This window comes from Ammospiza caudacuta, chromosome 7, assembly GCF_027887145.1.
Source record: "Ammospiza caudacuta isolate bAmmCau1 chromosome 7, bAmmCau1.pri, whole genome shotgun sequence".
Taxonomy (NCBI): Eukaryota; Metazoa; Chordata; class Aves; order Passeriformes; family Passerellidae; genus Ammospiza; species Ammospiza caudacuta.
In genome coordinates, this window is record NC_080599.1 from 3,172,221 (window position 1) to 3,188,260 (window position 16,040).

The window sequence follows — 16,040 nt, forward strand, 5'->3', positions numbered from 1 at the left end:
GCAAGAGGTTTGTGAGAAGGGGAAGAAATTGTATTTTGATAGTAAAAAAAAAGGTGCAAAATTATGCCTTTCTGTTATATTCCTTTTCAGTCAGTTCTGGTCTGTTTGCAGAGTGCCACCTTCTCAGCTGACTGTGTTTGTGCCCTCTTTTCTCTCCTGCCTCTCTTTCCCTGCTCTGATTCTCTCTCAGTGTCTCCCTTGACCCAGGGCAGCTCACACCAAAGACCGTGCCCGGATTGAATTCCCAATTCAGGAGCTACAACAACCATGGGGGAAGTTATGAAGGCTCGCAGTGAAATGCCACTGTAAGATCTTGTTCCACTTGGCTTTTGGCTCCTTCTTGACAGCTTTGCCCTCAAGGGCAGGAACATCTTTTCATAGCTGAGAACTGGAATTCCAGACCCTGGCAGTGTGTGCCGTGGATCCCAGAGGGGCATTCCCGAGGCTCCCAGGGTGCTGCTCCTGCCGTGCCTCCCAAGGGGAGAAGATCCAGCAGCTCTGTGGGCCCCCAGACCACACAGCAAAGGTGGCATTGATGGACATTTTCCAGGGACTGGGGTGGGAAAGGACCCTGTCCATGGATTACGACCCCGCGAGGGAGAGACGCCTCTGCCGCACTGAAGGAGCGAATGAGAGCGTGGGACAGCAACCGACGATTATTGAGCGTGGACTGAACGGAACAAGAAATAGGGAGGAGAAAGGGAGATAGAAATCGGGAAGAGGTCTCAAAGAGAGAAAGAAAAAGGAAAGAGGTCTCAGACAACAGAAGGAAATGGGAAAAGGCTCCCGCCCGGACTCCGCAGCTCCCAGGACCACCCGCAGGGCATAGCGCCTTTTACAATTCCAGCCAATCAGAGGACGCGGTAAACAATTTCCAGCCAACCAGAGCTTTTCTCTCCGATGACTCACCGGTTGCCAGGCGGCCCCGCAGAGCCCGGCGGCCCCGGAGCGGAATTTGGGGCTCGGGCCGGGGGACGGATCCGCCCCGGGGGGGTCCCCGAGCCCCCTGCCCAGCCCTGGGGCCGATCGGGGGCTCCCCCACCCAGCAGCCGGTGCTGCGGGGCCGCGGGGCTCTGCGGGCCCGCCTGGCAACCGGTGAGTCATCGGAGAGAAAAGCTCTGGTTGGCTGGAAATTGTTTACCGCGGGAGGAGGAGCGGGAGCGGAAGAATCGCGGCGCTCGCAGCGCCCGCACGCCGAGCCGGCAGCACCCCCTGCCCCGGGAGCAGCGCCCCCAGCCCCGAGCCGCAGGTGAGGGCGGAGGCCGATCTCGCCCCGGCTCCAGCCAGGGGTCTCCGAGAGGGTTTTTTTGGAGAGGGTTCGGAGCCGGCAGATCCCGGACTCGAGCCCCGGGTCTCCCTAAGAGGAGCTTTTTCGGGGGGAGAGCAGCCGCGATCGCCCCTCGGGAGGGTCCCTGGGGTCCACGTGGGGATGGCCCGGTACCGACGGGGCGGGACATTGGTTTTGGGGATCCCCGTGAGAGCCGGGGCTGTGGAACGGGGGACCCCCGGGGCGGGGAGAGGGGAAGGGGCGATACCGGAGCTGGGGGAGCCCCGGCAGCCCGGAGATGAGGCGGGGACGGGACCCCCTGACCCTGACTGGGGCGTGTCCTGGGGTGACTTCATGATGCTCGTACCCCCAATGGTCTGTTTAGCCCAGAAATGAGTTCTGCACCTTGAAGGCTGGTTCTGAGAGTGAAGGGGAGGAGGGAGAAGCAGCAGTTTGTTTTCAGAAACTGCACTCACTCCTCCACATTCCAGCTCCTGGACTGTTGTGGTGCCTTAAGGAGCTGGAACAGAGACCAGATGGAGCTAAGAGGAATAAAGTTGATTTTTATTGAAATGCCTTCAAAGGCCACTCCCTGGCAGCACAGGAGCCACAACTGTGGCTCTGCCTGGATGGCTCCAAGATGGGAGCAAAAGAGGGCTTGGTCATGAGATCTCACATTTTTATAAGTTAGTCCATTTGTATATAGAAGTTAACTGCTCAATTAATAGTTTCAAATTATGAAGTTACATCTTCCTTGCTTGCTTGCCTGCTATCTTCTTTCCATGTTGTTTATGCTTTGGGCCTGAAGTTTGATGAGATTGTCCTTGAGTCTCCAGGATTGTTTTGTCTTCACCACCCTGAGAAAAGATCCCAGTAACACTTAATATAAAGCTAAAAGCTGCACATCAAAACAGAACAGAAAAACTTAAAACCTAAGGTATCAGTTGTCTGTGGATGGACAGACAGCAGGACAGAGCTCTCCTTTACTTTTAGTTCGTTTTTAGCTCTCTGAGGCAGAGAAGTTCCCTGGAGTGTGGTTTTTCTTTTTCTTTGGAGCTGTTTAAACCCGCTCTGGACTGAACACCCAGAACACCACCGGCAGCTTCCACTGTGGCCCACCTGGCTGGGCCTGGGCCGCGGCATTTCCAGTGCTGGAGGGGCTGATAACAGACTGATAAGAGACTGATAACAGACTGAGGGAGCCGAGCTACAGCCCACAGAGGGACTTTTTGAGTTTGTCATCTATTTTGGAGCGGCAAGAGGTTTTTTTTTTTAATATTGTTATTTTTTTTGTGCTGGTGAATACTTTGCCTGTTAAATAAACAGGTTTTTTCTCCTTTTCTCTGAGAAAATATTTTCTTAATCTGGTTGGGAGAGGGGCCACTTGAATTTGCTTTCTAGAGGAAAATCTTTTGGAGATTTTCTCCCAAATTTGCCCTAAACCAGGAGAGAGTGGTGGGAAGAGAGGGGAGCCCCAAGTAGCTGGACCAGAGGGAGGCTGGAGAGGGGAACCCCAAAACCCCCCAGCATCCCTAAGCAGGACCCTGGAGAGTGGGGATCCTCAGCAGCCCTGAGACAGGGGACCACCAGAACTCCAGAGGGATAAGACTGGAAATGGGACACTCCTGATGGCTTTTTTTTATTCACTCTTGATTTTTGGAGGTTTTTATGGACACCAGATGACTTCTAGAGATAGACTTGGGCGGGAGGAATCCCCAACCCAAGGCATTCACACCTTGTTTTTCCCAATGCCAGGATTTCCCATTCCCAAACCTTGGCTGGATGGAAGAGGAGAAGGCTTGGAGGAAGAGGAAGATGCCCCAGGACAGCCAGGCAGGTGAGGAGGAAGTCAGTGCCCCTTTCCCCCTCTCTCCTGCTCCATCTCCCAGCCCAGCACAGCCCCTGGCTGCAGGACAGCCCTGCTGCCAACACCGTCCAGCTGGGGATGCACTGGGGGGATCTCCTTCCCCTTCCCTCTGGCACGGAGGCAAATCCCATCCTCTCCTTGTCCTTCCTACCCCAGGGAAGGAGCTCAGGATGGAGACCAGGGAGGAAAAATCCCCACAGCAGAACCTCGTGGAAGAGGCCATTTTGCGTGGCTTCACAGTGCAGGAATCCAACAGGGAGGAAAATCCCCAGAGATTCCACAGGAAGAGGGGCTGCAAACCCAGCCCAGGGTGCTCTGAGGAGGAAAGACCCACCCTGAGCCAGGAAGGTGGACAGAGCTTCAGCCAGAACTCAGAGCTGGTGGCTCATGAGCAGCTTTATGACAGCAAGAGGTCCTATGAGTGCTTGGAGTGTGGGAAGAGCTTCAGGAAGAGATTCAACCTGATCTGCCACCAGAGGATCCACACGGGGGAACGGCCCTACGAGTGCTCGGAATGTGGGATGAGCTTCAGCCACAGGTCTGACCTGGTTGTCCACCAGAGGTTCCACACTGGGGAGAGGCCCTACGAGTGTCCCAAGTGTCAGAAGAGGTTTCACACCAGCACCCACCTCCTTGTACATGAGCGGATTCACAAAGAGCAGAGGCCCTTCCGCTGCCCTGACTGCAGGATGGGCTTCAGGCACAACTCCAGCCTCGTCACCCACCGGTGCATCCACACCGGGGAGGGGCCCTACGAGTGTCCCCAGTGTGGGAAGAGCTTCTCAGACCGCTCGTTCTTTACCCGACACCAACGGAGGCACCGGTAAGGGCAGCCCTGCGAGTGCCCCAGCTGCAGGACGAGCTTCATGCTCTGCTCCAGCTTCATCCCCCATGGGAGGACCCATGTTGGTCAGAGCCCTGGTGACCCACATTGCCGGTGATCTGCATTGGGAAGATGGCTGGGTATTCTTTTGTTTTGACCCTAATTTTCTTTGTATTCATCTTCATCCCTTTAAAACACAGAAAATTGGGGTAAAAATCAATAAATTCATCAAAGGCATCTATAGCCTCACTTTTTACATGTGCTTCAGAGGAATCTGGGATTCAGGGAAATTATTGGGAGAGTTTGGGGGTTTTGGAGGTGTTTGGTTTAGTTGTCTCCCTTTCTTGGCACTCAAAGAGACAATAGGGTTTTATCTGTCACCTCAATAGCACTGAAACTACTCACTCCCAACCCAAAATTCCTTGATTCCACAGCCCCTTGGTGTGGAATGGGGTTGCAAAGGGATTGGGCGAAGTGGGTTGCAAATCAGGAGGGGTGACATGGGCATTGGGTGGGGCAGAATGGGTGGGATGGTGTTTGGGAGGTGGGAAATTGGGGAAGTACAGCTTGGGGCCGGGGAGGTCATGATGTCCAGGAGTGGTGGGATGAGTTGGGGTTGGGATTGGGGAGGTGGGCTGGGGTCTGGAGTGAGACAGCCAAAGTTTGGGGATGATGAAGGGAGGGGGAGCCCATTACTGAGTGAGTTTTTGAATAATCCACATTCCTGAAGAGATTTTGAGGTATCTCATGTTTCTGAGGCAGTTTTGGGGCACTCCCCAGCTCTTGGGGGTTCCTGGGAATGACTCTATGGAGTCCCATTGCCAGGGGTCGTTGCCTTGGGCTCGAGCTCAGAGCTGTAGCCAGAGTCCGTTGCCTTGGTGCTGGAGAGCAGAGAAATGATGAACAGCCCCAGACATCTCCAGTGTGTGTTTGGGGGCAGGGAGAGTTCTGCATAGGTGGGGCGGTCACTGCCACACCCCAGCCACTGCAGCCTCTGGTGCAGCCCCAAAGTGGCTGCCAAGCACCCGGCACCCCAAAAACCCCACCTGAGAGAGGGACCAGAGCAGGTCAGGCAGTGACACGGGTGTGACACTGACACATCCCACGGCCCTGGAGCTCACAGCAGCTGAGATCCAAGACTGACTGTGGATCTCTCCCTCCCTCTCTCTCTTCTCCTGACTTCCTCTTCTCAAAATCTGCATAACTTGAAGCTGGACGGGTTAGAGTTTGCGAAGTCGGTGCTTTGTCAAGTGCTTTAATGTAATTCAATGCTGTTTAAGATTTCCCAAGTACCTCATTCTCTGAAGTTTGCCACTAAAAGTTTGTTCTTCACCCTCCTGAGAAGTTTGTTGTTTTCTCTCCTTGGTCATCTGCCCTGCAGGCTGTGCCCCCTGTGCGTGCTGCTCCTCTGCCCTGGCCGGCTGCACTTGCCCATCTCGCTGTGCCCCAGCATTTCTCACCCAGCGTTTCTGTGCCCTCCCTGGGCTCCCTGCACCCAGCACTGCCGGCTCCTGGCACACAGAGCCAGGGCAGGAGCCCACCGTGCCAAGGGGCTCTGGGGCAGGGCGGGGGCTGCGATGGCTTCTGTGCTCAGCAGCTGCTCCTGGCATGGTTCCATGGGGACCGAGCACAGCAACGCTGCTGAGCATTGTCCCTGCTGAGGGTCACACACTGCCGGGGCACATTCCCTGCCTGCAGCATTGCTGAGCATTGTCCCTGCTGAGGGTCACACACTGCCGGGGCACATTCCCTGCCTGCAGGATTGCTGAGCATTGTCCCTGCTGAGGGTCACACACTGCCGGGGCACATTCCCTGCCTGCAGGATTGCTGAGCATTGCCCCTGCTGAGGGTCACACACTGCTGGGGCACATTCCCTGCCTGCAGGATTGCTGAGCATTGTCCCTGCTGAGGGTCACACACTGCCGGGGCACATTCCCTGCCTGCAAGATTCGTGCCCAACCCAAGCACTGCACTGATGGCTCCAGCATTGCTTTCCAACCAAAACAGGGGAAAGCAAATTGTGTGCAGCTCATGGCATTTTAGAATGTCTAAAACTCACTAAGTCACCTGTCTTAGAGATGAGATGCATTTGGAATTCATGGCATGGAGAAGTAGTGCAAGATGGAAAAGAGGAGCATAAAAATAAATAGAGAAAAACATTTCAGATGGTTTCTTTCCATTTTCATTTCACTTCTGGAAAGCTGTCTCTGTTTTCCAGGAATCTTCTCCATAAGTTTGTCTGCTCTTTTAAAGAACCTTTCCTGGAGAATGAGGTCAAGCTCCTGTCACAAGATGTGCCACCAACTGCAGCTTCTCTTGGCTTTCCGCACTGTGCCTGCAGCAGGACTCTTGCAGCAAAGCAAGACAAAGGTTAGGAGAACTTGACAGCTTGTCCTTTCTTTTCCTGGTGGACTGGGGAGCTGTACCATTGGTGAGGTTTTCATTGTGACAGTTCCAACCTTGGAAAACAGGAGGTGGTACCAGAACTTGTTGGGGAAGGCAACCCTGACTGAATTCAGAGAAAGAATCTCCAGAAGCTGCAGCCAGAAATGGAGAGTTGTGTGATAATCATTCACACATCTCCATAGACAACTGGAAAGGGATCTAGTACATGAAAATTGGTTGTCAGAGGCAGTTTCTTTCTGTTTTCAGTTTAGATGATTTCACATCTCTTGTGCTGATATAAATTAAGAACACAATCAGTTCATGATAAGCAGCAGAACAAGTTGCATCTCCCAGAGTAGAAGACTGAAAGAATCTGAAAAGGAGAAATGCAAGGAATAACTGTGTGAACTTTGTCTGTAAGAAGGGTAATTTTTTCTAAGAGTTTCTAATCCATTTCCTCTGCTTTTATCCTTCTTAATAAGGCCATTTCCATCCCAGACTCACCATGAAATAAGAAGCCTGACCTTGTGGAAATGCATGAAGAATGTCCTGTTCCTTTGCAGGGACAGTCAGGCTGAAACAGGAAGCAGTTTTGAAATAATTGTGTGATAGATCAGTAATGTGATGGTTGATGCCTCTCACAAAAGGCATATGTTATGGATATGTTAAGACAAGTTTTATAGATTTACAGGTTTGTTTTACCCCCCTTGTGTTGTTATCACAGGGTTACCTGGTAGTTGGGGTATTTGGGAGGGTTGGCTTGTTACTATGGCAACACCTGACCTCCAATCAAGATGTAAAGGAAGTGACCTCCACCACTGGACAGAGAAGAAAGAGTTGATTAACAAGATTTTGAGATGGGCTAAAGGGTTAAAAGGCGAAACATCCATTGTGTGGACAAGCACAAGGTGGGAAAAAATCCTTTGCTCTGGGTGCCATAATATTTTCTACATTCAGTCTTCTGTTGTATTTTTTTATAAGGTTTTAATAATCGTTTTAAATTTCTGGAAGTAAGTATAATTTCTCACAGATTGGGACTCGTCTGGGAAGTACACCTGGTGGTCTTAGGAGTTTTCAAAAGGGGCGTGCCCCACCACAGATTGGGCAGAGGCTATTGGACTCTCCCAGTTCCACCAATGGTTGCGGGTTGGAAGCCCAAAGAAACCAGGAGACTTTGGGATAAAGAAAAGAGGGGAAGGGGGGTGAGCACATCCACATAACTATTTTTGGCCAGATTGTGACTCCATAATTCCAGTATATGAACATGAGCTTCACATTAGTAATATACTGGATCTATCCTGGTCCCTTGACACATCAGGATATTGGATGGTAGAAAGGAAAAAGGAACAGCGGGACACATGGGTGGGGAGGAAAGTGGAGATCCCATAGACAAGGACCCCATGGCTGGTGGGACATGTAGGATTGAAGGGTTTGTGGGGACTTGGGAACTGGGTTCACCCATTGGGGACCTGTGGCAGGATTCCCATCCAGCACACACCAAGGGAGCCGATGAGCTCCAAATGGCGCGGTGGCTCGTGCGGTGCTCAGAGCGGGGGCAGCCTCTGGGGCACAGCCGGCGCTGTAATTTCCAGGGCCAGCCGAAGCCAGGCTGGAAGCGGGGTGATTGCCAAGGGGTTTGCTGCAAGGAGTCACCCAGGAGCTGGTGCAACAGTTTGTGTGCTGCCGAGCCAAGGGGGTCGGGGCAGTCCGGCCAAGCCAAGTCATGTCAGGGCAGAGCCGCCAAACCGAGGGGGTCAGGCTGGGCCGGCTGCTGAGCCAAACCAAATCGGCACAGGTAGAGCTGCTGAGGCTGAGCCGAGTAAGGTCAGGAGCAGGAACTCCTGAACTGGGGCAGGCTGAGCCTCGAAATTGGGGTGGGGGAGCCACTGAAGCCAAACCAAGTTGGGTCAGATGTGGGATGGAAGTCTCTGACTCGAATCAGGGTGGGCAAAGCCACGAAAGCTGAGCCAGGTTGGCCCAGGGGTGGGACTGCAGCTGCTGAGGGGAATTGGGCCAGGGGCAGGCCACAGCTCAGCTGAGCCAGGCGGGACAGGGAGCAGAGTGCGACCGTGGGACCAGAGCATTGAACCGAGGAGGAGAGGAAGGGCAGGGACCAATCTGGTGATATGGAAGCCCCTGGATTGTAAGATTTTTTTTTGTTTTTACTTGTCTAAAGAGAAGTACAGTTTTTTTGTTTTTTCTCTCTCTTCCCTTTTCTTCTCTTTCCTCTTTTCCTTGTTTCTTTTTTTCCTGCCCCCCTTTCCTTTTCCCTTCTGAGAGAGGCAGGTGCTGTCCAGAGGGCCTGTGGTTGGAAAGGTGGGCTCTGTTGGAGCAGGGCCTGTGATCGGCCAGTCAGGATGGGACTGTGGGCAAATAGAGAATCCCCAAGGGGAGGAGTAGAAATTGAAGAGGTACCAATAGGTATACTCCCAGATGGCTCACTGGGAAGGAAACTAGCCTGGTAGAAATATGACCCAAATACCAGAGATACGGATGAGCTCAAAGTGATTCAGAATTGCATGGTAGAATTGATCAGAAGGGAAATTAGGAGCAATCATGTATACTGGGATATGGGTCAGACGAAGGGTGGATGTGTCAGGCATTAAACATCCATGTAAGAGCTAAGAAACAATTCAATCAGGAAGAGAATGACTATGCTGCATGCTGTGGGAGGGAGAGTTTACCCTCAAAGGTGAGCATGTTTAAGGTATCAGAAAATAAAGAATGGGACCCATTCGAACACTTACCCCCTCTACCTCCACTAGCCCCAGATGCACTTCCCCTACCCCCGATGGGCCTAGTCAAAACACCACAAACAGGGTGGCACAATGAGAGGAAAGCAGATCAGGGGATGTGAACCAAGCAGCAGGATTATATCCCCTGAGGGAAATACCCCTGTGTGGGGTGGTGGAAGGAATTAGATTTGTAACAGTGCCTCTCAGTTCTTCTGATGTGAGAATGTTCAAGAAACAATTGAAGGCATTACTAGAGGACCTCACTGGATTAGTGGAACAGTTAGACCAGTTTCTGGGGCCCAATATTTATACATGGGAAGAGATACAATCAATAATGACCATGCTATTCACACCAGAAGAAAGACAGATGATCTGGGCAACTGAGATATGGATATGGGAAAGGGAGCATATGTAAGGACCTCCAGGGGATCTGAAAATGCCCACAGTGCACCCCACCTGGGACCACAAGAGCACTGGGGGGAAGAAAGAATGGAGGAAGATAGAACACTGATTACAAGTGGTGTCAAAGAGGCAGCTTCATGTAATCAAAATGCCCGTAAGGCTTTCGATGAGCAGAAAAAAAGGGAAGAAACCCCAACAGAGTGGTTAGAAAGGTTGAGGAAAAATACGAGGCAATATTCAGGAGTTGACCCTGACAGATTTTACTAAAGGACAGATTTTACTGAAGGTAAATTTTGTCACTCATGCCTGGCCAGATATACAGAGAAAGTTAAAAAAGCTCGATTGTTGGCAAGAAAGGAGGGTAGAGGATCTTTTAAGAGAAGCACAGAAGGAGTATGTAAAGAGGGATGAAGAGAAAGCCAAGGCAAAAGCCAAGGTAATGGTAACTGCCATTAGGGAAGGAAACCAGCACATAAAGAACTACCCAGGTAAGGGAGGGGGATTCCAAGTGCGGGTAGATAGATGGAGGGGAGATTCAGCTCCCTGGGACTGGGCACAAAAAGGAGAGTTTGGGAAACAGGGGAACCTACAACCAGTTTGATTTTACTGTAAAGAGAGTGGGCATATCAGAAAGAATTGCCCCCAGAGGGAAAAGGAGCTGAGGGTCTATGAGACTGAGAAAAATCGAGAAACAGAAGACTTGGGGTGTCAGGGGCTGTACCTCCTGGGGACAGAATACCATCAGGAGCCCTTGAGAACTTTAAAAATAGATCCCCAGGAGGAAGAATTTGAATTCTTAGTAGACATGGGGGCTGAAAGATCTTGTCTTTGTAGAATCCCAAAGGGGTGCAAAAAGGGTCAAGATACTGTGCAAGTAGTAGGTGCTAAAGGAAGGTTCAAAGCCTCAGTTATAAAGCAAATAAAGTTTGAAGAAACAAATAAATAGTTATGGGGGATGTTCTATTAGTTCCAGAAGCAGTATGCAATCTATTAGGGTGAGATTTACAAGTTCAGCTAAGCATTTTAATACTCCCAGAGGAAGGAAAAATGGTAGTTAAACTTCTCGAATAAGGGAAGAGGATGAGGGCAAAATTCATGAGATGGTGTGGGCAAAACCAAAAAATTGAGGCAAATTGAACGTGAAACCTACAGTAATAAAATTAATTGATGACAGCTATCCAGTCTGTGTATGACAATACCCACTCTCCCTGGAAGGGAGATGAAGACTGCAGCCACTGATCCAGGATCTGCTTGAGGATGAGACCTTAGAACCATGTATGTCCCCCCATAATACACCCATATTACCAGTAAAGAAGTCAGATGGGACTTACAGGCTTGTTCAAGATTTGAGAGAAGTGAACAACAAAACAGTGAATCGGTACCCAGTAGTGCCTAACCCCTCTACACTACTGAGTAATATCCCCCCAGCACACCAGTGGTTTATTTTCATAGACCTAAAAGATGCTTTTTGGGCAGGTCTACTGGCAAAGAAAAGCAGGGCTATATTTGCTTTTGAATGGGAGGACCCTGATTCTGGGAGTAAGAAACAGTTTTGGTGGACTAGGTTACCCCAAGGGTTTTCCAAATCTCCAAACCTCTTTGGTCAAGCCCTAGGAGAAGTAACAAAATTCTTCTCCATCAAACCTGAGATAAAGCTCATCCAATATGTAAATTATTTCCTTTTCACAGGACAGGAAAAAAAAGAAGTTTGGGAATTCACCATAGTGTTGTTAAATTTTCTGAAGGACAAGGGACTTTCGGTATCAAAAGGGAAACTCAAATTTGTAGAGAGGGAAGTAAAATTCCCTAGGACATGTGATTTGTCAAGGGAGCTGGTGGCTGAACCCTGAGAGAATTACGGGGTTAGTCTCACTCCCACCAGCAAAAACAAAGAGAGAAGTCAGAAGGTTTCTAGGCTTGTTGGGATATTGTAGGCTATGGATTGAAGGATGCATGCAGGCCATACAGTTCTTGTATGAAAAGTTAGTGGAAGAAGAGATTAGGTGGAGAAAAGATGACGAACAAAAGTTTGAAGCTTTAAAGCAAAACATTGTCAGTTCACCAGCACTGAGTCATCCTGCCTTCTATCTGTTTGTGGATATGGAAAAAGGGGTAGCACATGGAGTATTAGCCCAGGACTGGGGAGGGTCCAGGAAACCAGTGGCCTATTTATCAAATTTACTAGACCCTGTCAGCCAGAGATGGCCAACCTGCATTCAGGCTGTGGCAGTTACTGCCATACTCGTAGCAGAAAGCAAAAAATTAACCTTTTGGGGGAAAATTGAAGATATATATCGCAAAATCAGTAAGGAGTATCCTGAGCCAAAAGGCTGAGAAATGGCTCACTGATTCCCGAAGGCTAAAGTATGAAGACATCTTAATAGAAAATGGTTTAGAGCTAATCATGAGTAACCAACTCAACTCTGCCCAGTTTTTGGATGGAGAAACAGATGAGAAACTAAAACATAATTGCCTAGAGGCTATAAACTATCAAACTAGAGTAAGAGATGACATAACAGATCAAACACTACAAGGTGGAAAATGATTGTACCTCGATGGATCTTCATGGGTAATAAAGGGGCACAGAGTATTGGGGTACGCTATAAGGCATGAAGGGTTAGAGGCCATAGAAAAGAGAAAGTTATACCTTCCAACTGGTCAACACAAGTGTGTGAGTTGTGTGCCCTAAAACAAAGTCTGGAAACATTAGCATGAAAAAGAGGAACAATATATACAGGACTCAAAATACACTTTTGGAATAGTGCATAAGTTTGGAAAAATTTTGGAAGAGAGGGGGCTATTAAATTCAAAAGGAAAGGGACTGATTCACGAAACTTTTGTCTTAGAAGAGTTAGAAACCTTACAATTGCCAGAAGAAGTAGCAGTGGTCTATGTTCAAGGGCATCAAAAAGAGGCGACTCAGGAGGCGTGAGGGAACAATTTAGCTGATTTTGAAGCTAAAAATGCAACTGAATCAGAGACAGATAAACTAATAATGGTATTAACACCCATAAAAGAAATGCAAAAAGTCCCCATATTCAGTGGGACAGAAGAGGAAGAACTCATTGAAATAGGAGTCAAGAAAGAAAACAAAGGGAAGTGGAGATGAGCAGGTGGGAGACAAATATTGAATAAACCCCTTGCCAGGAAAATGTTAGAAGGCATACGTGGAACAACACATTGGGGTACACAAGTACTAGGTGATCAATTTCTAAGGGATTTGGGCTGCATAGGAATTTTCAGAATAGCTAAGCAAGTAACTGAACGGTGTGTGATATGTCAAAAAGTGAATAAGAAAATCGTGAGGAAAACACCCAGGGGAGGGTGAGAACTAGCCTTAAGGCCCTTCCAAAACATCCAAGCTGACTTTACCGAGCTTCCCCAGGTACAATGGTGGAGGTTTTTGCCAGTGATAGTAGATCACGTGACTCATTGGGCAGAGGTGGTAGCCACTGTGAAAGCCAATGCCAGTGTTGTGAGTAAAACACTTCTAGAATCAATCATTCCCCAATATGGGAGGGCAAACAGGATTGATTCAGACCAGGAAACTCATTTCACATGGAAGATATTGCAGAAAGTTGTTCAGGCCCTGGGAATAAAATGGGAATTACACACTCCATGGCATCCACAGAGTTCTGGTTGGTAGAGAGGATGAATCAAATTCTTAAAAGAGCTCCAGTTAAGCTAATGATTGAAACCCAAATGTCATGGATAAAATGTCTCCCTATGGCCTTATTAAGAATTAGAACCCAATCCCAGTCAGATCTGGGGGTGTCACCCGCTGAAATGATGTTTGGGTTACCCTTCCTGACCTCACCCCAGAAGGTTGCCACCTATGAGGAAGGGGAAGCCAATGCTAAGAAATAACTGATGTCCATAGCACAAACCTTAGAAGGGCTAAGGCATAAAGGGACAATTCCTCAAACTCCCACCCTGGATTTCAGAATCCATAATATTAATCCTGGGAATTGGGTGATGAATAAGTCATGGGGAGATCAGCCTCTAACTCCTCAGTGGGAAGGTCCCTTTCAGGTACTGCTCACCACCGAATCGGCCGTGTGAACTGCAGAGCGGGGATGGACTCATGGCAACAGAGTCAAAGGCCCAGTACAAGAACCCAAAGAGTGGACTATAACACCCAAGCTGGGTGAAACAAGATTGACTCTCAAGCAGAGACTGAAAGATCAGCAGGAAAACACCAAGACAACCAAAAAGTAGAGTCAAGCTTCCACCAACCAGCTTGAGAACTGTCTTCCTGTTTTAGTGGTGAGAATTACCAGCATCTGTTGAGGAGAAGTACACAAAGGACTGTAAAAGGTAATGGGGCAGCATCCTTAAGAAGTAAGACAAGGAATAGAGGGCAAGATCGGGTTGGCCCCTTTGTTCACTACCAAGAAGGCTCCATAGCCCTGCTGTGGGTAGAAACCCCATAGGCATGGTAAGGTGGGGACAAAAGGCCATACCACACCTTTATCTTTGCTCAGTTGTCTTTTAATTCAACAGGGACTGGAGGGCAGGACTGAATTGGCCTCTATGCTCATCCCTAACACACACTGATTATGGGTAGCAGCCACATAGGCACAGTAGGTGGGAGTCAAAGCCATACTGGACCTCTCTGATGCCCTTTTGTCCATTCCAAATAGGTGTGTCTAAGGAAAATCTGAGATTTTTTCTGCTGTTCCCACTGTCCTTGCCCACATCAACAGATGCTGGTATGACTCATTCAAGAGACAGAGAAAGTTTTTTACTTAATTGTTCGAGAAAAATTACTTCTAGAAAAAGAAAAGGGGGGTTTGTTATAGATGAGTAATTCTATGGTTGACTCTCACAGTTAAGGAGTGAATATTAAATATACGTTAAGAGAAGTTTTCTAGATGTATAGTTATCTTTCTCCTCCCCCTTGCATTGTTATCACAGGATGGCCTCTGTAGTCGGGGCATTTGGGAGGGTTGGCTTGTTACTATGGCAGCACCTGACCTCCAATCAAGGTGTAAGACAGTGATCTCCACCCCTGGAAAGTGCAGAAGGAGTTGATTGACAAGACTTTGGGAGGGGCAAGAGGTATAAAAGACAGAACATCCATTTTGTAGATAAGCACATGGTGACGGAATCCTTTGCTCCCGCCACTGTGTTATTTTCTTTATTAAATCTTCTGTTGTATTTTGAAAAGATCTTAATATTTTAAATTTTTGAAAATGAAAATGGTTTCTCACATGAGGTTGGGAAATGTGAGGCAAGGTTGTCCACACTGGGTCAGCTCCAAGGTACAACTTCACTGACCTGGCCAGACCTCCTTAGGAGCACCCCTACATCAATATAAATCACTTAATGCTCCAATCAGCCCTTCTCCAAAGAGAACAGTAATAAAATACATTCTTTAAAATAGGATTACATATTACTTAAAAGCTCTTTGAAATATTTCTCCACAATTGTAAAAGGAAATCTGCCTGATGAACTGCATAAGAGCAGAGGGAAATCAAGGCAGAACCATGGTTTGTCAGGTTGATCCTAATGAGCCCTGTGGTGCATTTGGAGCTGAGATCTTGAACCTCAGGGCCTGAGAGGAGATTGCACAAACCTTTCCAAGAGTCAAAGTCAGAAGAAAACACAAAATTGTCTCAAAGCATGAATTTCACTGAGGTCCATTGCCAACACAGGCTCCTCATGGACTACTTGGAGGAGAGAATTGAAGGCCAGAATTGGAATAAACACCTCTCAGAGATTCAGAGTGCAAAGGAAAATTCGAAGTACCTTAAAAACCTTGAGTATCTGAAAGCATTAATGAGCCCAACTGAGTGTCAGTACAGAGCTCTCAGGGGACTCCTTAAAGCAGATAACTGGGGCCATGATTGCACAAATCTCTTGCAGTCTGTATCCAAAAGGAAACACTAAATACCTTAAAATAGCTGAAGTACCTTGAAGCATAAATGGCCCACTGTGTGTCATTACTAATAAAGACCCTCCAGGGACTAATTAAAGGAGATATTGGAGGCAGGGACCGCACAATCTTTTTCACAGAGTCTGTATCAAAAGGGAAACACCAAGTAGCTTTAATAACTGAAGTACCCTGAAGTATTAAGGAGCCCCACTGAGTGGTGTTATTGACAAAGCCTCTCCAGGGACTAATTCCAGCAGATAATTGGAGGCCATGATTGCACAAACCTCTCAGAGACTCCAAGGCAAAAGCCAAACCCAAAGTCCTTTGAAAAACCCGCAGTCCTTGCAGTGAGAATGAATAAGCCCCTAGGGCCATTCCTGAGCAAGGCTCCCAAAGGACTCCTTCCAGCAGATCCTTGAGGCCACTGGGATGTGGGCTAGGGGGGATGCTGAGGGCAGGACAAGGGGCTGACAGTGCCCAGCCTGGCTGGGGCTGTGCCAGGAGGCCCCAGTGCCTCAGGACAAGGTGTCTCCTCACAGCCCTTGGTGGCACAGACCCTGCTGTGCCCTAAGGCACCAAGACTTGGCTTCTCTTTGTCCCCACCTGTCATCACTGCCTCCAGTTCTCTGCTCTGCCTGGGGCCTGGGGACACTTTCTCAGTCGTGTCCCTCAGTGGGACCCAT

At 48.8% G+C, this 16,040-nt stretch overlaps 1 protein-coding gene across 1 annotated transcript in view; it reads left to right on the forward strand.

Moving 5' to 3' along the window:
• The first annotated feature begins 1,173 nt into the window (after positions 1 to 1,173).
• Positions 1,174 to 16,040, forward strand: part of LOC131560176 (zinc finger protein 664-like) — a 37,335-nt gene continuing 22,468 nt past the window's right edge. The window contains exons 1-3 of the mRNA XM_058808841.1: positions 1,174 to 1,249; positions 3,023 to 3,104; positions 3,291 to 3,927. Of these exons, the coding sequence (XP_058664824.1) occupies positions 3,050 to 3,104; positions 3,291 to 3,927 (692 nt within the window). The 5' untranslated portion in view covers positions 1,174 to 1,249; positions 3,023 to 3,049. The remainder of the gene's footprint in view (positions 1,250 to 3,022; positions 3,105 to 3,290; positions 3,928 to 16,040) is intronic.